At 38.6% G+C, this 21,819-nt stretch overlaps 1 protein-coding gene, 1 long non-coding RNA gene and 1 pseudogene across 2 annotated transcripts; 1 reads left to right on the top strand and 2 right to left on the bottom strand.

The window, feature by feature from the left end:
- LOC133745037 (uncharacterized) overlaps positions 1–21,819 on the bottom strand; it is a 79,432-nt pseudogene that overhangs the window by 14,507 nt on the left and 43,106 nt on the right.
- On the bottom strand, positions 683–16,037 carry LOC133745018 (uncharacterized). The gene is made up of 2 exons (XM_062173025.1): positions 15,054–16,037; positions 683–1,600 (listed from the first exon to the last, which is right to left on the bottom strand). The coding sequence occupies exons 1-2, from the start codon at positions 15,773–15,775 to the stop codon at positions 940–942; spliced, it is 1,383 nt and encodes a 460-aa protein (XP_062029009.1). The 5' UTR covers positions 15,776–16,037; the 3' UTR covers positions 683–939.
- LOC133726199 (uncharacterized) lies at positions 6,713–9,110 on the top strand. The gene is made up of 3 exons (XR_009854710.1): positions 6,713–6,978; positions 7,925–7,974; positions 8,490–9,110. It is a non-coding gene; the product is annotated as an uncharacterized LOC133726199 (long non-coding RNA).

Below are 21,819 nucleotides of genomic sequence, written 5' to 3'. Positions count from 1 at the left end.
GTACTTTAACAGAAAAGCTAGGGGTACGTGCATGAGAGCCAAAAGACGAATGTAAAAAGAAGCTAAAACGTACTGTAACACATACGCGTTCTATACGAGGACACAAAGGATATATTTACCACGAGTCCATGACTTGGTATCAATCTAGCGATCCAAACTTCATGTTAACTAGCACCATTGTTCTCTAAACCACAGGGATAAAAATTCCAATCGGCATAGATGAATTCTTACCTCTATGCTGAGTGATCTAAATAAAGAAGGATCTTTAAAACAGTCTCTCCTACCAGATTGCAGCTCTTTCTTTGAACTTGCATGTTTTCACAGATTATTGTTTCGCTTCTGAGAACTATTGTTTTCTTTAAATTCAGCAAACAAATTCTGCAGCAAATTTACATGGAAAAGTATTTCAAGTCATTCACAGCAAAACAAATCTTCCCGAAGGAGAAACAAAATGCTTCAACAAGTCAATTTACACAGTTTTCGATTTTGTACTTCAAAGATTGGTTCCAACAACGTATGTCGGACTATGTTAAGAATTGAGATCACTAACATCTTTGATAAAATAATTGCCATGAACATTCACAAGTACGTACGTAATTCCTCCTGGAGCTAGGTAAAAACAAATACAAATTTTATTCCTTAGACAAACACACACAAACAAACATACAGACACACACACATATGCGCGCGCACATATAACCTATGTTATATATACATATAGCATAGGTCATATGATTTTATTACACAATCATCAAAGAAAAAACTTGAAAAAAAGAAAGCACAAATTCCACTTTCGCAGGATACTTGATTGCATTGAGCATATGCAACAAGCCTTTAAACCCGTAGATAGGTATAAGTCATTACGGGACGAGTATGTATCGTGAAGGTTTCTGGAAGCTACCCACAACCGTCACTCTTCTGTCCAATCAAGCTAGGGTTTCATGGCAGATCGAGCTGCTGTATCTTCATTGACAACTCTTTTTTCGGGGCGGTGGTTGAGTTCACCGGGCTTTGCATTGTGGTTGATCCAAATGGCACGGGTAGAGGTATCTTTTGTTGTTTTGATGGGAAGATTGATGGATCCGGCAACCACTGCTCAGAAGGCGGTGAATCAGCAGCTGTAGAATCCGGCTCTTTCTGTGTGGTAACCTCGTAACGGAAGTTGTATGAATTAACACCCATGTACAACCCATCATCTTTCTTATAGACAACAGTTTTACCGTTATAAAGCACGTCCCGCTGATAATACGAGTAAGGCACATCGCATTTTCCCTTGGTTGCCATCAGGCTCACAGATATAGAAGTGTGTGCCGGCACTGTAACCGTGTAGGTAGTCTCCAATGTGTTTTCGGATGTAATTGTCTCTCCCCACTCGTATGATCCGGAATATTCTGCGGAAACAGTGACCTCAGTACCGCCAATGAACGGAACTTTGAAGTCGACGGTGGCACTCACGCCCACCATCCACGAGTGGCTGGCACTCCACATGCAGCTCTTACTTTCCGTGTAAGCAAACTTGAATTCCACAGTGTTGTCTACTGAGGTGTTGTTGGTGGCATTTGCAGTGGCCATGGTGACCGGGGTCTCGCCGTAGATTATGTGACGCAGACGGATTGATAACTAGGTTTACCAGCAATAAACCTAAGCAAAAAGGGTTATGGAGTCCACCAGAGATAAAAAGAGAATAACCTCAATTTTATTGATAATAAGATAAAAGATGCGTTCTGCAGCCTTAAGGCGGCTTATTTATAAGAAAATAAACCCCAGGGCGACTAACAATGAAACCCTAAAGCCCATGGGTAAAAACAAAAACAACCCGAAAATAACTAGGAAAACCAAAACACCGGAAAATAGAAAAATGCAGTTTTGAGGTCCTAAACGACCCCGAAAGCCCGAAAAAGGCCACAGGTCGTGGCGTAGCGACAAGTTTGATTTCTGGCGCGATTCCCTTTCCGGAAAGGTAAGGTGTGTCCCAAACGGACTCCGTGGGGTTGTTTCGTGTCTACTAGTCACTTTTCGTTTTCCTCCTTTAGCACGATCCAACTGTTCTTCAAATTGGGCTGCCATCTGTTCTGCATCAGTCTCCTCCACCTCCGAAGAACTCGACCCCGAGTTCTCTTCAGGATAAAGAGCCTCATCTTCACGAAACTCATGCAGACACTACAACAGAAAGTCTTTTTAGCGACCAAGTTTTTTGCGAGGAATTTATTTTCCTCAGTAAATGTCACTTTTTACGAGAAATATGTTGATTCCTCACTAAATGTCATTAGGTTTTCTGCGAGAAACATAGTTTCCTCACCATACACCACTTTTTACGACGAATATTTCAGTTCATCACTAAAGGTGACCATAAATTGGTCTCCTAAATCATCATGTTATTACCGAGGAAATAGGAGACTTTAGTGAGGAATTTTTTCATCGCGAAAAAGACATTCAACGAGAAATTAATGATTTTGTCGTTATTAGTTTGGCGGAAAATTATGTAAAACCCGCCAAATTCAACGACGACAAAACTATGGTTTCCTCGCTAACAGTCCATGTTTTACGAGGAACTATTTCCTCGTCAAAAGAAGCATTTAGCGAGGGAAATACACTTTCCTCGTTATTTGTTTGGCGGAAAATTATGTAAAACCCGCCAAATTCAACGACGATGAAACTATGGTTTCCTCGCTAAAAGTCCATGTTTTACGATGAACTATTTCCTCGTCAAAAGAAGCAATTAGCGAGAAAATAAAGATTTCGTCATTATTTGTTTGGCGGAAAATTATGTAAAACCCGCCAAATTCAACGACGATGAAACTATGGTTTCCTCGCTAAAAGTCCATGTTTTACGATGAACTATTTCCTTGTCAAAAGAAGCAATTAGCGAGAAAATAAAGATTTTGTCATTATTTGTTTGGCGGAAAATTATGTAAAACCCGCCAAATTCAACGACGATGAAACTATGGTTTTCTCGCTAAAAGTCAGTGTTTTGCGAGAAATAATTTTCTCGTTAAAAGAAGCCATTAGTGAGGAAATTACACTTTCCTCATTATTAGTTTGGCGGAAAATTGTGTCAGACCCGCCAAATTCAATGGCGACAAAACTACGGTTTCCTCGTTAATAGTTCTTGTTCTGCGAGAAATCATTTTCTCGTATAAAAGAAAAAAAATTAGCGAGGAAATAACGATTTTGTCGTTACTAGTTTGACGCAAAATTGTATAAGACCCGCCAAATTTAATAGCGCCAAATTTCAGTGACGAATGTCGAATGATTTCCTCACCCTTTATACATTTAGTGATGATCTAATTATTTCATCATTAATTGCAGGTTTTGGTGGGAAAATAATGTATTTAAGGGAAAAATTGGCTATATGAAAAAAAGAGCGGGTAGATTTTTTCCTTTGGCGGCACTAAAAAAAATATGATTAAGATCTTGATAAAAAAAAAAAAAAAAAAAAAACATATATAAAAGAAAATAAGATGACAAAACCCTACTAGTTAATTAGATTTCTCTCTTATCAGTTCTCTCTGAAACTCTTCTTTGCGGGTAAGCGTCTAACATCTAGGAGTCGTCAACGGGCCGGGCCTTGCTATATTTTTAAATAATAGCGGGCCGGGCCGGGCCGGGCTTTATTAAAAATAGACGGATCCAAGTCCGTCCATATAAAGTCGGCTTTGCGGGCTTTTTCGGGCCGGGCCTTGCGGGCTTTTTGTATAAATAAATATTTAAAGACACAATTTTTTTTTTTTTAATCAAGCTTTGGAAATTCATTGGATAATGATCAAATACAATCAAAGATAACATATCTATAATTCTATATTGTACCAAAAAAAAATCTTTATTTATATATAGATACTAATTTATTGATAAATAAATTTTTAAAGGCACTAATTTTTTATAAATCTATATTTATACATCATACACTCCAAAAAGCAACATATAGCAATTGAAAGAAAATGAGAAAACTGACCGTTGGATGTGATTATTACAATAAAATAAGAGTGTGGTTAAAAATTTAGTCAATTTCACCATAGTTTCAAACCCGATCGGATTGGTCAACTGTAGTCACTTGGATGTTTTCTTGGTTGACCGATGGCGTGATGAACGCAAAACTTGCTTATTTTTTCACATCACGTTTGTAAATATTTCATCGATGGATGTGTGTGGACATAAGATAAAAATTTCAATTTTTAATTACAAATACGTTGGCCTATACTAATTTGTCTCCTAAAGTTGTATGACTTATACATTGCATTTAAATTGTTGAGGTCCATTCTAAAACAACCGTGAAGTGGAAGATGAATTTGGAGAAACCAACCGCTCGATTGAGAGATTGTAATATTTTATGGTGGTTGTAAAAAATACAGCCAATTTGGTTTTCGTTTCGAATTCGATCAACTAGGTCAAACCTAGTTACTCTTCTAAACCTATATTTATATATCACACGCTCCAAAGAGCAACTCCTATCAATTCAAAGAAAATGGGAAAACCGACCGTTGGATGTGATTATTACAATAAATTATGAGTGTGGTTAAAAATTTAGTCAATTTCACCATAGTTTCGAACTCGATCGGATTGGTCAACTGGAGTCACTTGCATGTTTTCTTGGTTGACCGATGGCACGATGAACGCAAAACTTGTTTATTTTTTTACATCACGCTTGTAAATAATTCATCGATGGATGTGTGTGGACATAAGATAAAAATTTCAATTTTTGATTACAAATACGTTGGCATATACTAATTTGTCTCCTAAAGTTGTATGACTTATACATTGCATTTAAATTGTTGAGGTCCATTCTAAAACAACCATGAAGTGGAAGATGAATTTGGAGAAACCAACCGCTCGATTGAGAGATTGTAATATTTTATGGTGGTTGTAAAAAATCTAGCAAATTTGGTTATCGTTTCGAATTCGATCAACTAGGTCAAACGTAGTTACTCTTATAAACCTATATTTATATATCATACACTCCTAAGAGCAACCCCTATCAATTCAAAGAAAATGGAAAAACCGACCGTTGGATGAGTTTATTACAATAAATTATGAGTGTGGTAAAAAATTTAGCCAATTTCACCATATTTTCGAATCCGATCGAATTGGTCAACCGATATTTAGAATATATATATATATATACATATTTTATATAGAAGTATAAGAACTTCCACACACACACACACACACATATATATATATATATATATCTCTATATATATATATATAAACACACACACACACATACATGATATATTGATATATATATATATATATATATATATATATATATATATAAACACACACACACATATATAGATATATCTATATATAACACACACACACACACACATATATATATATAATATTTTACCGGCTTTTACGGGCCGGGCTTTTTGCGGGCCAGCCCACTACCCACCCGAGGCGGGCTTTTTAACGGGCCGGGCCGGGCTTTTAGCCCTCAGGGCCGGCGGGCCTCCATCGGCCCACTTGATCCGCGGGCTTTTTGATGAGGCCTACTAACATCCTCTCTCTAAAACTCGATCTTCTTTAAATTTGTTGCTATGCATGTATACCTCGATTGTGTTGGTCGTCGTTACTGTTCAATGGCTTTGCCTTAATTTGCAGCTATTCAGTGTATATTTGATGAAATATTAGAATGGTTTGATGGTCTTCCTCTTAGATAGCAAGCAATCGAAAGGCAGAAAGTTAATGCCATAAACAAAGGAAAAAAAACTTGCGTACGAGTCTTGGATTTAGTACATACATGTATAAGTTGTATCTCAATTTATTTGTTTCTAGTTTTTCTTTTCCCTAATTTAAATTGAAGTTGTCCTTTTGGTTAATCGATTTAGGATCTAAAAATTGAACAGTCGAGATGTGGATATGCGATTGAAAAGTGAGTCAATTCAAGGAAATTCTTAGATTTTAAAATCTAGGGACCTCCTTAGCATGGAAAGTATATGTGTGTGTGTGTCTATATATATATATATGTGTGTGTGTGTGTGTGTGTGTGTGAGAGAACAAGGCCTGCAAAGATCGGAGGCATAGTGCGGCAACACCACCCACACACTCCAAGGCCGCCTCTATTCGCAGAAGGGTCTTGAACCCAAGATAGCTAATAACCCCACTGACTGATTTTGCCTCATTCGGATCCACTTGAGAGAATTCTTTTTCGAAAGGATTGTGCCTCGAATAGATTGTATCTGAAAGAGGTTGTACCTCATTCGGATTTTTTCCTTTAGCAAATCTCTCGTCACTCAAATCCTCCTTGAAGAGTTTCGTCCTATCGAGATCCTCCTCAACTAGATATATCAGCCTCGACTAGATATTTCTGCATCCACATGATATATCCGCCTCGACTGGATATTTCTACCTCAACCGAATATATCTGCCTTGATAGGATATTTCCACATCGACCAAATATTCCTGCCTCGACTAGATATCTCCACCTTAACAAGATCTGTCCTCCTAGAAAACAATTCTCATTGAGTTACTAAAATTATATTCAAAATTTTTCAACCCTACACCAAAATTTCAAAATATATTTCTCTTAATGTAAATCGGGGGTCCTCTAGTGCTGAAGTCAATCATCACTTATTATTATTATTTTAAAATAGAGGACATTTATTTTTATTTTTATAAAAGGCATACCAAAATATTGGACAAAAAAAAACAAATAGAGAAGCGGGATAATGAAAGCCCAAATGACCGAAGGCGGGGAGGAAAACAAATCGGCCCTAATCCAAAAGAAAAAGAAAAATAAAGATAAACCCTAAGGAGAACATAATCCTATCTCTCCTGTTTTTCTCCTCTACTCCAACTGCGTCTTTGTGGCATCCTCTCTCAATCTCACATCTTTGAAGCTCTCTCAGACCATTCTCTCTCACGGAGGGTCATAAGAACGCGCACCCTGGTCACCTCCCTCACTTCGCCTTCAGCAAAACACATAATTGCAGCTCTCATATCTGTTCCTCCACCACCGCCAACAACACGGTCAAGGTCATTCTACTCTCTTATGTTAAAAGCTGTTAAATTTCAATTCAACATTGAATTCTTTGCAATCATTGAAGGATGCAGATGATTGTGGGTTTCTTTGGTATGTTATCTTCATGAGTTATTGGGTCTCGATCTCTTGCGATCATAATATAGAATTGAACAATTATCTTAAGCATGTGATTGTGTTCTGCTCTGGGTGGATACTCTCTATTTTTGCATTATTGGTTACCCGATCAAGTATTGTGATTGCTTTTGGATTTCTCTGATGATTTTGTGATTTGTGTATTTCAAAAGTTTTGATCTTTCTGGTTAATTCCTTGCAAAACTTTGGTTTATATACAATTGCAACCTCTGTTACAATCCATTGCACTATTATTATAAGAATATAGTTGCCCAATCTTGTGTTAATATTAAATGGTAGTGCCAAGACACTCCAAAATAACTTATGTTGTGAAATGCTAAGTTTAGCTTTAGCAGATGAATGCCACGGTAATGTAGACCACAGAACTGAATTCAGATGATTAAGGCTTATGTTTGAAGCACAAGTACTATTCTCTCATATAATGTTGTATTGTTGTATCTAGGAGTCATCTCCTGTTATTAATATTTTCTAAGAAAGTAATGGGAATCCTTATTTGGAAGACATTTTTATTTGAGAAGTGAGAAACCTTGATAGCAAATCCTTTCTATCTAACATAAAAGAGATCTTGGACTACATAATAAGTTAATAACCTATTTATTGGGTCCTCCAGTCCATATACTAAGATCCACAAATGCAGCTAATTGATGTGTATAATACATTACACATGAAATCCCCGCAGAATTATCATTCTGTATCATAATATGTAAATCTTGTAACTCTTGTGTTATCATTCCTTATGTAGAATACATCCAGTTGTAAGAGTGGAGAATTCATTACATATTGATCCTTAAATTACCTTTTGTGCAGGAAAGAGTCTGGAGCATTTCCAAAATTTAGCTCAAGTTCAAGATCTTAAGGTAATCATTTTGTTCTGTGTACTCAGAATTTTTTTAGCTTCCATTTTAGTCTTACAATCAGTTACTTTATTTGATGATAGGATCTATATTAACCTTATATAAAGTTGAAAAATTAATGATTGGAATCCTTAATAAAGGGAGATAGTATATAATTGTGGAGGAGTTCTGTTGATGGGTTTACACATGTCTAAATGAGCATATAATGAAATATCTAATGGTGTTGGGTATTATGTGTTAGGGGTGTATATATATAGCTAGATTGATAAGTAGAGAAGGTGTTGGCTGAGGAAGAGTAACTGGGTCTGCTTACAAAGACTCAGTTTAAGTAAAGTTGGATCAGAATTTATAAAGAGTAAAAGTCAAACAAGTTGAGAACAATACTATAGGAAAGAATTGAGTTAAAGATGCCCTGGGAATCGAGTTAGAGATTACTTACTGCTTTTTGGTTATCTCATGCACTACTCAAAAAAAAAAAAAAAAAGGCTTTCTAACACAATCTGGTGCATAAAATGCAGGTTAGACGACAAGTCCTCAAATTTTTGATAGAAGACAGAGCCCTAAAATTAGTCAGTGGCATCACCAGGTGAGTTATATTCTCTTATTTTTTATATGTATCATATATACTCTATGCTAATTTGTATGTGTGTTGATAATATATACGAGTTTGATTATGCACAAGAACCCTTCCTGATGGGACTCGAACCATGAATGATGATGAAATATGTGCAAAGGTCCTTGGAGTAAAATCAGGCTACATCAAGGGTTGTGGTTTTGGCCCTAGGCCTCCACCATCTAGCACTTCTCGATCGTCAATAGATGAAATGTCTGAGAAGAATAAAGAGTTAGAAGATAAACTTGAAGAGACCCAAGATACTATAAAGGCTCAACAAGAAAAGATTGATGCACAAAACGTGCTGATCCAAGAATTGCAGGAGCAAGGCAAAAAGTTTGAGCAGTTCATGGCAACCTTTATGAACCAACAAGCATCAAGTTAATTATGCGTATCTAGGATTTAGTATCAGTTAAACAAGTTCATTGATTTTTGGATCATTTTTAGTTCAGTATTGACTTTAGACTATTCCAATTAGTAGTTATGATAGACAACATTATGAATTATTATTTTGTTTATTGTTTAACTAGTTTTGAATAAGAATCCTCTTTTTAGAATAAAATAATATGTATCGCTGGCAGGTCGTATCGTAATAAGAAGACAACTGCAACAAAAATAAATTTCCTCGCTATAGATTAAAATCAATAACGACAAAAATAAATTTTCTCACTATAGACTGTAGATCCTACACTGACGGAAAACACATTCCTTGTTGAGTATCTTTATCGAGAAAACTTTTTCTTCTTGAAAAGATACATATTACGATGAAACAAAATTTCCTCGCTGAAATCAGTTTATAGAGAGGAAAAACTTCCTCGCCTAAAGCTATTTATAACGACGAAAATATTTTTGTCCCAAAAACCGTAGTCCCTACACCGACAAAAAACACATTCCTCATTGTTGAGTATCTTTATCGAGAAAACCTTTTCTCATTGAAAATATACATTTTACGATGAAACAAAATTTCCTCGCTGAAAACAGTTTATAGCGAAGAAAAACTTGGTCGCCCAAAGCTATTTATAACGACGAAAATATTTTCGTCCCAAAAACAGTAGTTCCAACGCCGATGGAAAACATATTCCTCGTTGTTAAGTATCTTTAACGAGAAAACTTTTTCTCGCTGAAAGAATACATGGTACAATGAAACAAAATATCATCGCTGAAAACAGTTTACAGCGAGAAAAAGCTTCCTCACCCAAACCTTGTAACGACGAAAATTCGTCGCAGAAAAAGTAGTTTAAATATTTTATTTATTTACATTTTTTAATTTTAGTTATCATTGGCGAGGAAATAATTAATTTCACGACCAAATCTAGTATGTCGGAAAATATATTTAACGACTATTTTCTAATCGTTGAACTTTTTTAACGAGAAAGAAGTATGGGTTTGAGTGAGGAATGAAATTGTCGCTATAGAATAACAGCGAGACAAATAAATTTCATCACGAAAAGGGTTTGACGAGGACATTGTTTTTTCGTCGCTGAAGCTTTTCTTGACGAGCATTCTCCGACGAATTGAAGACAAAAAGAATTTCCTCGAGGAAGTACTTCCGCGACGAAATGTCTGTTTTTAGCGAGGAATTTGTTCCTCGCAAATGAGGTTTTTTGTTGTAGTGAGATCAGCAACATTGAAAGTGTTAGAAATGCCCATCGAATGATCTGGAAGTGCAACAACATAAGCATTATCATTGATCTTCTTCACCACTTTAAAAGGACCATATTTTCTGGGCTTCAGCTTGTTATAGGTACCAACAGGAAATCTCTCCTTCCTCAGGAATACCATCACGTCATCACCTTCCTGGAACACTTTAACTCGCCGATGCTTGTCAGCTGCAACTTTATACTTTGCATTAGTTTGTTCCAGCTTGGCCTTAACTGATTCTCGAACAAACTGCACATCCTTGGCCATGCTTTCAGCAGCAACACTAACACCAGGAACTTTAGGAAGCTTTACCAAATCCACCACATGTCGAGGAACAGCAGTATAAACTAATGAGAATGGAGACTTCCCTGTTGCACTATGTACAACACTGTTATAAGCAAACTCCACCTGTGGCAAAGCATAATCCCACTGTTTGGGCCTATCTCCACAAACACTCAGAACCATGTTACCGAAAGTTCGATTAGTAACCTCTGTCTGTCCATCAGTTTGAGGATGAGCTGTGCTGCTACGGTTCAAGGCTGTTCCAAACATTCTCCACAACGTAAGCCAAAAGTGACTAAGGAATTTCGTGTCTCTATCAGAGGTGATGGACTTGGGCACTCCATGCAAACGAACCACCTCCCTGAAAAACAGTTTGGCTATATTGGACGCGTCAGCAGTCTTCTTACAAGCTATAAAGTGCGCCATCTTAGAGAACCTGTCAACTACCACAAACACAGAATCCACACCTCTTTGGGTACGGGGTAATCCCAGCACAAAATCCATAGCAAGATCCTGCCAAATATCATCAGGAACAGGTAAAGGAAGATAAAGTCCTGTGTTTTGGGACTGACCCTTAGAAACCTGGTAGGTGTAGCACTTCCTCACGATAGTTCCTGCATCCTTTTTCAACTGTGGCCAGAAATACCTCTCCTCAAGGCTAGCAATAGTTTTGTCTCGGCCCAAGTGTCCACTCAAACCCCCTCCATGCAGATCTCTAATCAGTTTCTCTCTCAACGAAGAACTAGGGATACATAGTCGATTGCCTTTGAATAAATATCCTTCATTCACATAAAAATCTGCAACTGCATTATTGCTACTGCACTTGGTCCAGATCTCCTTAAAATCAGTATCTTCCTCATACAACTCTTTCAAGAGCTCAAACCCCACAATCTCCTGGGCTAAAGTGACCAGCAAGGAAGCCCTCCTACTCAAAGCATCTGCCACCCTATTAAGAGTACCAGATTTATGTTGAATCACAAAAGGGAATTTCTGCAGAAAACTCACCCACCTTGCATGCATCTTATTCACAGTTTTCTGACTGTTAAGGTACTTTAAGGCTTGATGATCCGTGAACAGTACGAATTCTCTCTGAATCAGGTAGTGCTCCCATTGCCTCAATGCTCGGAACACTGCATAAAATTCTTGATCATAAGTACTCCACTTCTGACGAGCTTCACTCAGCTTTTCACTAAAGAATGCTACTGGTTTCTTCTCTTGTGACAATACAGCACCTACTCCCACGCCACTAGCATCACATTCAACCTCAAAAACCTTATCAAAATTAGGAAGAGCGAGAACTGGTGCAGTACAAAGTTTCTCCTTGATCAAGGCAAAACTCTTCTCTTGTTCCTCTCCCCACTGGAATTTTCCTTTCTTCAAACATTCAGTAATAGGGGCAGTAATGGTACTGAAATTCTTCACAAACCTCCTGTAGCAGGTAGCTAAACCATGAAAGCTCCGCACCTCAGAAGCTGTTTTTGGAGCTGGCCATTCTCTTATAGCTCGTACCTTCTATTCATCAACCTGAATGCCTTCTTCTCCAACCACAAATCCCAGAAATAATAACTTGCTGGTGCAGAATGTACACTTTTTCAGGTTGATGTACAGTTTATTCTCCTGTAAAGCTCCCAAAACCTGCTTCAAGTGTACCAGATGTTCTTCTTTGGTCCTGCTATATATCAGTATATCATCAAAATACACCACTACAAAGGAACCAATAAAAGGACGAAGAACCTGGTTCATAAGCCTCATAAAGGTACTGGGTGCATTAGACAATCCGAATGGCATAACCATCCACTCGTACAAGCCATCCTTGCTCTTAAAAGCTGTCTTCCATTCATCTCCTGGCTTGATTCGAATCTGGTGATATCCACTACGAAGGTCTATCTTGGTAAACACTTTGGAACCTTCTAGTTCATCAAGCATGTCTTCCAAACGAGGAATAGGAAACCTGTACTTCACTGTTATCTTATTAATGGCCCTGCTGTCAACACACATCCGCCATTGATTGCCCTTCTTAGGAACAAGGAGGACTAGAACTGCACAAGGACTCATACTCTCTCGAATGAACCCTTTTTTCAACAAGTCTTCAATCTGTTCTCTCAGAATCTCATTCTCCTTGGGACTCATTCGGTAATGTGGTAGATTGGGCAAGCTAGCTCCAGGCACCAAATCAATCTGATGCTGAATGTCTCTCATAGGTGGTAACTCGTTGGGCAACTCATCCGCGATCAACTCTTCAAACTCGCCCAACATATTCTGCACTTCCTTAGGAATCACCACCTCTTCCTTTTCTGCAGCCAACAACCCCTTAATCACCACTGGACAGAAAACCTCAGATTCTTTAAAGGCCTCCTCCATCTCAAATTCACTGCTAGACAAGGTCAGAAAACTCTCCCCTTTCTTTCCACCAGATTTCTCAAATTGACACACAGGAGCCATAGCAATTTTATGGTTTTTCCACATAAACAACATCACATTATCCCTGCCTTTATACGTCACATCCACATCATATTGCCAAGGTTGTCCAAACAAAATATGACAAGCATCCATATCAATAATGTCGCACATAACTTCATCTTTATAATGCTTACCAATGGATACCGGTACTTTGCAGGATTCAACAACTCGAACTTGTGGACCTTTCTTGACCCACCCGAGGGAATAAGGTGCATCATGAGGCTGCGTAGGTAACTGCAAATACTCCACCAGTTTCTTGGCTACAAAATTTTCGCAGCTTCCATTATCCACAATTAAATTGCACACTTTGTTATTAATGGAACAAAGGGACCTGAAAATATTGCGTCGCTGCCCCTCCTCTTTAGGACATAATAGTACCCGCTGCAACACAATATTAACCTTTTCAGGGGACTCCTCCGCAAACTCAGCCCTATCATAATCGCCATCTCTTCCAACTTCTTCTTCTTCCTCATCATAATCATCTATAAGGGCAGTTCTCCTCTCAGGGCATACATTAGATCTATGACCAGGCTTGTTGCATCGATAACAAATTTCTGTTGTAGGCCTAGCATAAGGATTATTAAGCCTCTGGTTCGGGGCCCTGTTTTGAGCACCACTAGAACTGCCAGCCCCTTTAAAAGGAGGATTGGATGCCCTAAAAGCACCTTCTGTTTTCTGCAGTGTGGTTTTACCCTTGTCAGTCGAGGGGTTTGCTAAATCTGTGCTCCTTTGGTAGTTATATCTCTGGAAAGACGAAGCTCGTGAAGGCTTCTCTAACAACTCTGCCTTTAATGCTAGGTTTGAAGCTTCTGCCATAGTATGAACAGTTTGTAACCCAATTTTGTCCTGAATGGAAGGCTTCAGCCCACTGACATAGCGAGCCACCTTCTGGCCTTCAGTTTCTCCTAGTTCATTACGCTCTGAGTAGCGTAAGAACTCAGCGGTGTAATCAGCCACTGTCCTAGTTCCCTGGACACATTCAATATACAACTTGTACAGAATCTGCTCATAATCGTCCGGCAAGAACCTCTCCATCATCAGCTGCTTCATTCTTCGCCATGTCTTAACACCCTGCTTCCTCTGCTTCTTTCGAGTGTTCTGCAATTTATCCCACCAAACTGCAGCAGTACTCTTCAATCTCCATGCAACATGCTTAACCTGCTTGTGTTCAGGAACTTCCATAATCTCAAAGAACCTGTCCACCTGAAGCTGCCAATCTAGATAATCTTCTACACCCAAGTTGCCCGAAAAGAAAGAAATTTCGGCCTTGACTTTGTAATCTTGGTTAGCTTGTCCTTGTGGTTCATATTGCACAACCTCTTCTTCAGACTCAGATTCTGAAGTATCAACAACAACCTCTCTACGTGGAGCCCTAACTTGCTGGCCTCCTTCCCTGCCTCTATTCTGACCGTTGTTGTTGTGGTTGTTTCTCTCTCCCAACAACCCACGAATTTCTCCAATCTGTTGGTCCATCCGATTGTTCATGGTGTTGATTGCAGCGGTAAACGCTGCTGTGAGAGCTTCGATATCTGATTTTGTAACTTCACCCATTGCTACCAAGGTAAATAGGAGAGACAGGGAAGACCTGCTCTGATACCACCTGACGTAGACGGATTGATAACTAGGTTTACCAGCAATAAACCTAAGCAAAAAGGGTTCTGGAGTCCACCAGAGATAAAAAGAGAATAACCTCAATTTTATTGATAATAAGATAAAAGATGCGTTCTGCAGCCTTAAGGCGGCTTATTTATAAGAAAATAAACCCTAGGGCGACTAACAATGAAACCCTAAAGCCCATGGGTAAAGACAAAAACAACCCGAAAATAACTAGGAAAACCAAAACATCGGAAAATAGAAAAATGCAGTTTTGAGGTCCAAAACGACCCCGAAAGCCCGAAAAAGGCCACAGGTCGTGGCATAGCGACGAGTTTGATTTCTGGCGCGATTCCCTTTCCGGAAAGGTAAGGTGCGTCCCAAACGGACTCCGTGGAGCTGTTTCCCGTCTACTAGTCACTTTTCGTTTTCCTCCTTTAGCACGATCCAACTGTTCTTCAAATTGGGCTGCCATCTGTTCTACATCATTATGGCATTCTTAAGGTCGAAGTCGGTATTGTATATTCTTCTAGAGAGAACAAGCTCTTCCAGCCTGAAGCGTGACAAGTTTGAAATGGTGGTACTAGTCTCGTTCACGTTCAGACCGTCTTGTATATAACCGGTGTGCCGGGTGACAAATTTGTTGTTGCTCAAGCATTTGAGAGCGACCATACTATTGTCGACCTTGACTGGCCAAAACAAGGTGGGAGGTGGGTAGCCGTTGGAGTTTCCATAAGCAAAAACGCAGTTGCCGTAGGCTGCATCGCTGAACATCAGGTAGTTGTTGCTCAAGCTGTTGAACACCTTGATTTTCACCCTTCCATCGCCATCTTTGGACACTTCGAACCATGACTCAGGAACCCCCTTATCGGTGGACATGAACCTGAGCTGATTACTGTCCGCATGCCGAAGGTAAAGGTTGTTGCCGGCTTTGAAGGCCACATGCTTTGGCAATATCACCAGTGACTCCAAGTCAATGATCTCAAAGGTACCCTGATCAATCTGATCGACATGTAGTCTCGAGAACTTTTTTCCACTTTCGTCCCATGCTGTTGCATATTTTTTTGATTGGACATGGAACAACCGAGCCTTGTCGGGGTTGCCATCAGCAGCTAGTCGAGGCTCAAATAGTGTACACGACCATTTGGATTGGTCCTCCTCTGGTTCGTCAGCCTCCGGAGAAAGGTGGACATCGCTTTCAGTTCTCATTCGCATGAACTTTTTGTTGTGACAGCATCTTATATGTACGAGTCCCGTCCCAGTATTGGCCGTCACCACTTGGAACTTTGCTAACGAGCTGAAGACATTCGCTCCGTTGAATTTGAGAGAGCCATGCTTCTCGGAATCAGAATCATTGCTGTAGTTTAAGTAATAGTTGAACTGTGATGATTTCAGAGCAATAGTGGGTGGCAATAGGAACGATATTTTCTAAATGAAATATGTAGATGATAGATCCCTCTAGTTCAGTGATCTTGTTTGTGTGGCTAGACATCTTGCTGGATATGTGCTATTTATAACCAATACTGAAGCAAGGTTTGATTGCTAAGGTTTCTTATCAGGGGTCAGGTTTCTTGGCTACTAATTGTTCTAGATAATGTCTTTATTCCCTTGTTGCTTTTATTTTATGTTCTGTTTGATTCTCAGGTTTCTTTATCATGGGTCACGTTTGACGAAAATTCTTCTACCCACCCAGGTGGGGGGTCACCTGATGTGGTGTCATGAGATCTGGTTGCCCCTAAGCGACTAAGAGATCTCAGCCATTGGATGATCTGTTAGACCATTACCGTCAGTTTCAAACAGTATTGGACAAAAACTCTTCACTCAACCCAGTAAAAACGCAATTAAGCTTTTCTACTTCTCCCAGGCCATCAGCATCAGCCAGAGGTCGCCGAGAAGCTCTTCAAGATTCTCGACTTACACGACTTGATTCCGTGTTTGAATGGACGTCGTCGGAGTCAATTCTGATTCATACGTCGGAGACCCACCGGATCGCGGTACTCCGGCCACCATACGACTCCGGATATGGAATTTTGCTGAATTGGAGGGGAAGACCCCGTTGGCTTTGCATTTAATTTGGATTATTTTAATTTTACAGTTTAATTTGGATGGCAAGTCTAAGCACTATAAGGATGCTTCCATTGCTCAATTGTTGATGAAAAATGTTCATTATATTGATAAAAAGATCAAAGGGTCCCCCGAACTTAGGGGAGATGATAGGGAAGTTCCGACAGGCAGCCACTAGTTATCAGAAAGCTACTTGGGTGAAAGTGTTGAATTCAGATTTTGAAATCCCAGGTTCTGGAGGAGGTTGAAGAAGAATCAGGAAAATCCTCAGAAAAAAAAAAAATCACAATCCAATTCAAACCTATTGAATCTCTTTAGATTTAAGCAATCAATCCAAAGGAGAACTCCACTGCTGACATGGGTAATTACATATATTGATTAGATATGGATGGCAGGGACTTGTAGCAAATCTTCTGTTCCAATGGGCTCCGATGAAGTTTCGGCGACCCTCGACAATCGCCGACTCTCTGCTCTGGTTTGCAGCCGGCGATGGGAATCTGTTATAAACATCGTGAACAATAAGTCGACTTTCCCAATTATAAACATCGCACGTGAAGAACACGTGCCAGTAAACCCAATTGTTACTGAAGATCAGATTTTTTTTTTTTTTTTTGGTTTTAGACTGAATCTGTTAACGCGTGCATTGCACGCTCTATTAACAGAGCCCAGGTGGGCTGAAGAATCTCCGCACGTTTGATGGTAAGGTTTCATAAGATTAATGGTATAAAACTTTATTATTAATAGCTTTTTCTAGTAGATAAGGTGTAGAGAGAGAATACGTACGTTTTAATTGAATAAGATCCCGTAAAAATTACTAATACAATCGCAAATTTGATTCCTACACCTAGATTACCGTATTCAATCTTTATCAACTTGTGCATCAGATTTTTAAAATACAAAGCACTCCTCATCTCTTCCTTTATCTTCTTCAAACTTGGGTGTTCATTTCCTGTGTTCTTCTCCTCCTCCTAGTTTCAATCTTTTTCTATTTTTTTTTTAATTCACTGAACTTGTGATTTTTTTTTTTTTGCAAAAGAGCAAGCTTGACTTCACTCGTTTTACTTAGAAGGCATCATGGAATCTCCTTCATCTACAAATATTAAAACAAATCAAATTCAAATCGAGTTAACCATATTTAGATTTGAAAAATAATTTGAACTGATTTGAGCCAATTACTCACTTCAAAATGAATTGATCTGAAGGGCTGGATCAGAACAAAATGCAGAAACATCAGCGATACCAATATCAAAGCGCAAGACAAGCATCAACAGTGATCCACCACGATTGAATATTTTATGATTGGGATTGAGAGGTTCTAATATATGGGGAGAAAATGAAAGACTTTGTATTTCGGTTTTTGATCTCTCATGTTCGCTGCTATCAGTTCTAGTTGCTCAATCTGACCTTTCACCGGAGGAAAAGAGATAAGGGAAAGATGGTGATGTGGTTTTCTGAATTAGCAATTGAAAACTCTCTACTGTATATACTAAGGGCTAGTTTGGGATTGCTGTGACTTTAAAAAAAAAAATGTTGCTGCTGTGTTGTGAGAATAATCAACTGTGAATTAAAACAGTTTCGTGTTTGGTAAATAATATTTTTAAAAGTGCTGTCAGTATATAAAACAACTGCAGAGCGTGTTTTGATCCACAACAGCTTCTAAAAGGAACCTCTGAGCTGCTTCTAAAAGCAACCTCTGGGCTGCTTCTAAAAGGAACCTCTGGGCTGCTTCTAAAATCTGCTGCCAGTGACCTATAACTTTCAATTAAAGCTGCTTTTTATTTATTTACCAAACACAATAAAATCTAAAATTTTGAACAAAAGCTGATTTTTTTTAAAAGCGAAGCAATCCCAAACGGGGTCTAACTTTGTGTATTTTGTACCAAGGTATGCAATGCAAAAACATACAATGGATAATGTTTGGTAAATACAAAACTAATACCAAAGAATAAAATCCGGAGACAAGCAATAAAAAAGGAAAAAAGAAAATGGTGACTCAATTCATATAAATACCTTTCTTCTAAAAAAAAAAATTCATATAAATTCCTTCAAAAATTGACATTGACCTCCCTCTTTTTTCGAGTAGTAATTTTGTCAATTTAAATGAAATGACCAATAAGACTAGCAAAAGGAAGGGGAAAAAAGTATGTTCTTACCTTGAGTCGTTAATATTCCTTCTCCAACATTGAAGTGATAATTTCAGTGATAAAGAATGAAAGCACCATTTAGTAGCCTTCAAATGCGGTTAAGAACTTTTGTGTTCTATTCTACAAAAGTTTGTTCTTACAGTCTTACCTTCAGTCGTTTATATTCCTTCTCCGACATTAAAGTGATAATTTCAGTGATAAAGAATGAAAGCACCATTTAGTAGCCTTCAAATGCGGTTAAGAACTTTTGTGTTCTATTCTACAAAAGTTTGTTCTTACGGTCTTACCTTCAGTCGTTTATATTCCTTCTCCGACATTAAAGTGATGATTCTGTATTAAGTAATCAAAGAATAACTTAGCAACCTCCAAATGCGGTATTGATTAAGAATTTTTGTGTTCTATTCTTTTTCAAACTAAAACTCTAGATTTCTTTGCATTCAGGAGCTTTTTTTTTCCCATGTTCATTTTTACGTCAAAATTATCATCTTTCTTGTTAAACATTTCATGAATGGTGTTATAATTAAGCAAGATTGGTATCTTGCTTAAGTTCTCATACACGACTTGCTCTGCTGTGGATTTATGCTTTCACCATGCCTTTTCTTTTACTCATGAACTACTAGGGTTTATGGGTTCTGCAATATATACAACAACGACGAATGACACACACACACACACACACACACATATATATATATATAATGAGAGAGGATCAGAAGCGGACGTCTGCAAAGATGCAAAAGTGCAGACGCCGCTTGCGGAGGCTTTGGGCGGCATGATTGGGGTCTCTAATCTTGCCGATGCCAAACCAGGTCTCCATCTTGAGATTCTTCTCGTCGGTGGCCTCCTTAGTGACGAGTTCGAAGTCGAAATTGGTTTGCTCGGAGTTTCTGTTGAACTTCTAGCGCAGACCTCCGACTTCGATCACGTTGGCCCTCAATCTTGATGTTGACGCCGTCCGGAGTGTCCTTGGTCTCCAAGGACAGAACCAGAGCCGCCATCCGAGCCTCCGCGAGCGGCATCCGCACTTTTGCATCTTTGCAGACGTCAGCCTGTGATCGAGCCTCTATATATCATATTGGTGATTAAGTACAACAATTATCAACGGGATTGAGTGAGTGAAAGGAGAACTCATGGTAAAAAAGAAACAAGGAAAAAAGGAAAAGGAAAAAAAAAGAAAAAGGGAAAAGGAAAAGGGAAAAGGGAAAAAAGAAATAAAGAGGAAAAACATATAAAATTGACACAACATTAAACAAAAAGAAAAAAAAGGAACACATTGAAGCCATAAGCGTGATATTTGGTTAGTGAAACCTGCAATAAGAAAGATTACATATAACTTGAACTCCAAGCTACATAAGAAATATTACACTTGGAGTTCTGGACCTCCATATTTTTCAAGTAGTAGTTTTGTCAATTTATATGACATGGTCAATATATAAGACCAGAACAAGGGAGAAAATAAAAAAGAAAGAAGTTTTTTCTTACCTTGAGTCATTAATATTTTTTCTCCAACATTATGATAATTCACTAATGAAGAATCAAAGCACCATTTAGTGGCCTTTAAATGCTGTATTGGTTAAGAATTTTTGTGTTCTATTTTATTTCACACTAAAAGACCAGATTTCTTTGCATTCAGGCACTTTTTTTTTTCCTATGTTCTTTTTCACGTCAAAAATTATCATCTTGTGAGTTGTCAGACATTTCATGGCTTGTATTATAATTAAGCAAGATGATATCTTTATTTAAGTTGTTTCAACCCAAAATGAGCATTTTGGCCTGACAAGGCGTGTCTTGGAGAAATTGAGCCAATGGCTCAAGCTATATATTGTCGACAAGTTTGAAATATATTATTTAGAGGCTAAATAAAGCCTACTTGCAGAATTATGGAAGATTATGCAAGCTGCAAGAAAAGGCACGCCCATGCAAATATTCATACTCCATTCAATTAAGGAATATGGCATGCATGTGGGGAAGCATTCAACTACATTTCAATGATTTCATGGTGGCCAATAGGGAAAACCTATCATGATTCCATTAGTGCTTAATTGGAAAACCCACCATGATTCCATTAGTGCTTAAGTGTTTAAACCACCATGATTCCATTAGTGCTTAAGTGCTTAACCCATCATGATTTGTTTAAGGCCAATCACTATGGCTTGGTAGCCTATATATAGAGGCTACGACGAAGTAACAAGGACACAATTCATCAATTAATCTCTACGATTATCCAAGCCTCTCCAGAGCAACTCCTCTCATTCTCTTACCGGTGACCACACTCCAGTCCCAGAATCCTCAGGAGCCGACTGTCAGTGCCACCAAACTCTCTGTCAACGTGCTTCGGTCCTAGTCTCTTCGAGAGCCGACTGTAGTACCGCGACCACAACGGTTACGGAACCAGCCAAGCAAGGGTAAAGCCCTCGCAAACCAGCCAAGCTAAAGTCACGCTTTAGCAAGTTCTCCCCACTTCCCAGTGATTTTCGCTCTGCTCGATCTACGACGTCGAGTATCGATTGTGTGATTTTGAAGAAGCTTAGCAAAAGTCCTAACCACGAGGCACAAAGAATCCCGCGATGAGGTTGGTGCTCTCCTCGTCCACAATCGCTCGAAAGAAGTCAGGTCAACAGACACCCTCGACGACCGCACCTGAACGGTGCTGGCATGCCCACGCAAGAAAAGAGACTGTTGACCAGCTCAAGAAAAACTGGAGCCAAACAAAGTTCTCATATATGACTTACTTAGTTGTTGGATTATGATTTGACCATGCCTTTTCTTTTGCAGCTTTGCTCCTAAAATACGAGGGTTTATGGGTTTTGCAATACAACAACGTCGGGTGAGATATATATATATATATATTCATCAATGCATTGACACCCACATTCTCTCAACAAAACATTAAACAAAAAGAAAAAAAACGAACACATTGAATTCAAAAGCGTGGCTTTTGGTTAGTAGAACATGCATACAAGAGAATACATTTTCTTCAATTTGTGACTGCACTATATAATGAGGCTTATGCTATTAATAATATTGACATACTGTGTAGATCCTAGAAGG

The sequence above is a fragment of the Rosa rugosa genome, chromosome 1 (assembly GCF_958449725.1).
Source record: "Rosa rugosa chromosome 1, drRosRugo1.1, whole genome shotgun sequence".
NCBI lineage: Eukaryota > Viridiplantae > Streptophyta > Magnoliopsida > Rosales > Rosaceae > Rosa > Rosa rugosa.
The sequence above is the reverse complement of the archived record's forward strand: the minus strand, read 5'-3'. Positions and strand labels throughout refer to the sequence as shown.

Coding starts and splice junctions, on each gene's coding strand:
- LOC133745018 (XM_062173025.1), bottom strand. CDS start 15,775: ATGCGAATGAGAACTGAAAGCGATGTCCACCTTTCTCCGGAGGCTGAC. Junction 1,601..15,053: donor GACTTCGACCTTAAGAATGC/CATAATGATGTA, acceptor CCGTCTGCGTCA/CATAATCTACGGCGAGACCC.